The following is a 5,145-nucleotide window of genomic DNA, read 5'->3' as shown; positions in this document are numbered from 1 at the left end:
GGAGGAGGGGAGGGAGGAGCGCGGCCGGGGGGCGGAGGGTAGGGGGGTCTCGGGCACGTGCGCGGCGAGGCGCAGGGCGGCGCGCGGAGCTGCCCTCCTGCCCCTTTTAAAAAGTTCGCCCCGCCGCCGGGAATGAGGTCAGCACGGGCGCTTCCCATTGCACGCGGCCATTATTACCGCTCCGCGCCCGCCGCCAATCCCGGGGAGGCGGGCGGGGCTTGGCACGCGGAGGGCGTTGGATACAGCGCGCGATTGGCCGCGGGGCGGGCTGCGAAAGGATAAAGCGGCGCGGGGTGGGCGCGGGGTCCGCTCTCAGCTGCGGCCGGCGGAGCGCGGTGTGCGGGGGGCGCGGGGCAGCGCCCGGCGGGCGGACGAGCGCGGGGGGCGGCGGCGGCTCCGCGGGGCTCCGCGCGCGCGGAGCGGCAGCAGCAGCAGCAGCAGCACCACCACCACCGCCGTCGGCAGAGGAGGAGGAGGAGGAGGAGGACGGGGCTGGGCGCCCGGCTCGCCGCTCTTCCTGCCGGGGACGTACACACTCGTTCATGCACGAGCGCTTTTTTATTTTTCTTTTTCTACGGCAATTTTTTCAAATACTATTTTTTTCCTTATTATTTTTTTTCCTTATCCCGAGGGGTTTCATTTTCGCTCGGTACCTCGCAACTGCCAAATCCAACCTGCACAAACTCCTGGCCGTCGATCCCGCCGCCACCACGGGTCCTGGAGCCGGGATTTTCGGGGCTTCGGGGGCGCGCCGCCTCCCCCCTCCCCCGCGGCGGTGCACGCTGGCCGTGCCCAGCGCTGAGAGACTTTCGGCGGCAGGCGTGCCGCTCTCCTGAAACGCCGGGGGCAGGCGGAACGCACTTGTGAACTGGACCAGCTGCTTCGGGGAGGGGGTAAACCCGGTGTGGTGAGGAAAAAAAGCAGACCGACACCCCCCTCCAAAAAAAAAACCAAAACCCAAACCAAAAAARCCCAAAACACCCCAAGGAAAAAAAAAAAGCAAACTTGGACGAGCGGCTCGCGGCGCTGCTTTTGCAGAAACTCTTGTCTGACCGCGGGCGGCCCCGCCGCTCCTGCTGCTGCCGCCGCCTCGAGGGGGACAGGACCGCGCCGCCGGGGACGAGGCGCCGGTGTGGAAGTACAAGTGGTGCGGGGAGCGGGGGCGCGGCCGCGGGGGGCTGCGCTGTCCCGGTGCCGTTGTGAGAAGTTGCGCGCCCTGCCCCGCGCCGGAGCGGCGCTGAGCTCCGGAGCGGCGCTGAGCCCCGGCGAGCCCCCCGCCGCCGCCGCGATGGTGCAGCAGACCAACACGGCGGAGAACACGGAGGCGCTGCTGGCCGCCGAGACCTCCGACTCTGGGGCCGGCATCGAGCTGGGCATCGCCTCCTCCCCCACGCCGGGTTCCACCGCCTCCACGGGGGGCAAGGCGGATGACCCGAGCTGGTGCAAGACGCCCAGCGGGCACATAAAGCGGCCCATGAATGCCTTCATGGTTTGGTCCCAGATCGAGCGGCGAAAGATCATGGAGCAGTCCCCCGACATGCACAACGCCGAGATCTCCAAGCGCCTGGGCAAGCGCTGGAAGCTGCTCAAGGACAGCGACAAGATCCCCTTCATCCGGGAGGCGGAGCGGCTGCGCCTCAAGCACATGGCGGACTACCCTGACTACAAGTACCGGCCCAGGAAGAAGGTGAAGTCGGGCAACAGCTCTGCCAAGCCCGGCGACAAGGCGGACAAGGGCGGCGGGGGCGGCGCCGGCGGGGGCAGCGCGGGCGGCGGCTCCGGCGGCCCCGCGGCCCCCGCCAAACCCGCCCCGAAGAAGGGCGGCGGCGGCGGCTCCAAGCCCTCCCCCGCGGGCGGCGGCGGCGCGGGAGCGGGCGGCAAGCCCCACGGCAAGGCGGCGGGGGGCAAGGCCGCCCCCTTCCCCGGGGAGCCGTCGGCCGCGCTGCTGCCGCCCGAGCACCAGGCGCTCTACAAGCCCCGGGGAGCGGCGGGCGCGCCCTCGGGAACCGGTAAGCCGCTGGCCGAGAAGAAGCTGAAGCGGGTCTACATCTTTGGGAGCGGGCAAGCGGCGGCCTCCTCCGCCTCCCCCGGCGGCGCCGTGCCCGGCAGCCCCACCCTGAGCAGCTCGGCGGAGGCCGGCGAYCCCTTGAGCCTCTACGAGGAAGGGGGCGGCGGCGCCGGCCGGCCCGACGGGGACTGCGGCGGAGTCGCCTGCCCCTCGCCCTCGGGCTCCGGGTCGCCCTCGGATCACCGCAGCTACACCAGCTTGCGCGCTTCCTCCCCGGCCCCCTCGACGCCGCATTCCTCCGCGTCCTCCCACTCCTCCTCCTCTTCCTCATCCGGCTCCTCTTCGTCGGACGAYGAGTTTGAAGACGACCTCTTGGACCTGAACCCCAGCCCCGGCTTTGAGAGCATGTCCCTGGGCAGCTTCAGCTCCTCGGTGCTCGACCGGGACCTGGATTTTAACTTTGAGCCCGGCTCGGGCTCGCACTTTGAGTTCCCGGACTATTGCACGCCGGAGGTAAGTGAGATGATCTCGGGGGACTGGCTGGAATCCAGCATTTCCAACCTGGTCTTCACTTACTGAGGCGAGAGCCGGGCCCTGCTGGAGGAGGCACCGGCGCGCGTGGCTGTCGGCAGGACTCGCCCACCCCGCCGGGCTCTTTTGTCGTTTTCTGTTTCGTTTGGTGTTTGTGTTTTGGGTTTTTTTTTTAGGGGGGGAGGAGGTGTTTTGTTTGTTTCTGGGAACGGGCTGTTGAGAGACTGCTTCTTGTGCTCGGGGAAGGAGCGGGATCGCCCTCTCCTTTCGGACAGGCCGACAGTCCSCTTCCTCCGGCTGCAGACGGACCCGCACACACCCCCTCCGAGAGAGGAGTCTGACGGTGCTTTTTGAGAGACTGGCGGGAGCGAAACGCTGTCCTTTTCCATTTTTTTTGTTTCCTGAAAAGAGAGAAATGGGGAGGGAGGGGAAAACCACACACACCTCTGGGTTCTTTTTTTTGCCCATTTTATACGAATAAAGGGGCGGGGGAGCGATGCGTTGTGCTGAGCGCACACTGGATGTCTTGAGCATTTCGCCCTTTCCTGCGAAAGAGCGATCAGAACTGCTTGGGAAAAAAAAAAAAAAAAAGAAGAGAAAATCCACCTTGCAAAACCCTTTGCAAGGTTCACGTTTGTGGGGGAGAAATCCTGCCCAAGTTTCTTCTGCGGTGAGAGAAGGCAACAATGCTGGGAGGAGAAGGAGGAGGCGGATGGAGCTGGACTGAGATCGTATTTAGGCGGAGAAGAGCCAGACTTACACTTGAGAGCTGTCTTGGAAATACGGTGGGGGGAAATAATAATAAACTGAAATGGATTTGCACGTACAGATGAGGTGGTGGCAGCGCTTTTCTCAGTCACCTCGTGTAATATGTAGAGAGAAAAATAAGGCTGAAACTTCAAGAACACTGAAAACTTCTTTTGAAACAGAGACCGAATAGGAACAGTTTCTGTCATGATGTGGTACAGGGGAAATGGAGGGCGATGGCTTTTGCAAAAAAAAAAAAAAACAAAAACCCGAAAATACAAAAAAAAAGAAGTAGTTTTTTTTCTTCTTACTCAGAATCGTGATGGTGTTGGATTATTTCACTGGTGGGGTTTAATATAGCATGTTATACTGTCTATCTTTTCAAGATTTCTGTAAGACTGTTGAACAGTTAAAAAACAAGACTAGTGTTAGGATAATATAAAAGCAGATAGATGGCGCTATGTTTGATTCCTACAAAAATATCACCAGCTTTTTTTCATTCTTAACTCTTTAAAGGATTCAAACGCAACTCAAATCTGTGCTGGACTTTAAAAAAATGAAAATTCAGGACCAAATTTTTTCTCAGAGTATGTATGTGTTTGTTCCTTATAGCTGTAAATGAAAAGACTGTTTTTTCTCACCGATGCTCCATCCTCGTATTGGTTTTTTTTTTTTCTTGTAAATGTAATCGGATGCCATTTTATAAGTGGACGTATTTATACTGGCCAAACATTTTTGACTTTGTATTTCTTTGTCCTTTTTTGGTAGTTCTCGTTGTTACCCGCACCATTTTTATGTCTCCTTCACKGAAGGGCTAGAGTTTTAACTTTTAATTTTTTATATTTAAATGTAGACTTTTGACACTTTTAAAAACAAAAAGAGAAGAGAGAWGAAAACGTTTGATTATTTTCTCAGTGTATTTTTGTAAAAAATATATAAAGGGGGTGTAAATCGGTGTAAATCGCTGTTTGGATTTCCTGATTTTAACAACAGGGCCGCTGGTTAGTATCTCACACGCGTGTGCGCGCTCACGCTCACTCACWCTCTCACACACCCACGAATCAGCCCCTATTTTGTCCATGTTTACACTCCAATCTGCAGGCATCTTAAAGTGACAGCATCCCTCAGTGCCCCCGCCGCTGCCCGCTCCGCAGCCCCCCGCCTCTCCGCGGAGGGGGCGGGAGGGGCCGGGGGGAAGGGATTTACACTGTAGTGCTACCGTTTTGGGGAGCCACCTGTCCCCAGATGAAGTGAAGCAACTGGTGCATTTACACAGAAGGGATCCTGTACCTTTGACTTGTAAACCACATCTTTTGCACTTTTTTTCTGAGCAAAAACGTGCCGTTTAAACCACTGGATCTATCGAAATGCCGGTTTGAGTTCGCGACACTATGTACTGCGTTTTTCATTCTTGTATTTGACTATTTAATCCTTTCTATTTGTCGCTAAATATAATTGTTTTAGTCTCTTATGGCATGATGATAGCATATGTATTCAGGTTTATAGCTGTTGTGTTTAAGATGAAGAAAGTGAAAACATCTTTGTACATTTAAGTCTGTATTATAATAAGCAAAAAAGAAGATTGTGTGTTTATGTATGTTAATATAACATGACAGGCACTAGGACGTCTGCCTAATGAGGTGGTTCCGTTAAGGGTTTAACTTTTTTGTTCTTTTTTTTTGTTTTTTTTTGGTCATCCATCCTGTGCAATATGCTGTGTAGATTTTTTTTTTTTGGTCTACGATCACCCACAACACAACGTGGGGAAAGGAAAAAAAAAAATCATGCCAGCTAACCATGTCAAGTTCACTGCCTGTCAGATTGTTGATATACCTTCTGTAAATAACCTCTTTTTTTTT

The 5,145-nt window shown here is 56.2% G+C and overlaps 1 protein-coding gene across 1 annotated transcript; it reads left to right on the top strand.

Moving 5' to 3' along the window:
• The first annotated feature begins 377 nt into the window (after nt 1–377).
• On the top strand, nt 378–3,706 carry SOX4 (SRY-box transcription factor 4). The gene has a single exon (XM_057377898.1). The coding sequence runs from the start codon at nt 1,289–1,291 to the stop codon at nt 2,585–2,587; it is 1,299 nt and encodes a 432-aa protein (XP_057233881.1). The 5' UTR covers nt 378–1,288; the 3' UTR covers nt 2,588–3,706.
• Nucleotides 3,707–5,145: the final 1,439 nt, after the last annotated feature.

This window comes from Malurus melanocephalus, unplaced genomic scaffold (assembly GCF_030028575.1).
Source record: "Malurus melanocephalus ecotype Western Australia unplaced genomic scaffold, MMel_1.1 scaffold_332, whole genome shotgun sequence".
NCBI lineage: Eukaryota > Metazoa > Chordata > Aves > Passeriformes > Maluridae > Malurus > Malurus melanocephalus.
The sequence above is the reverse complement of the archived record's forward strand: the minus strand, read 5'-3'. Positions and strand labels throughout refer to the sequence as shown.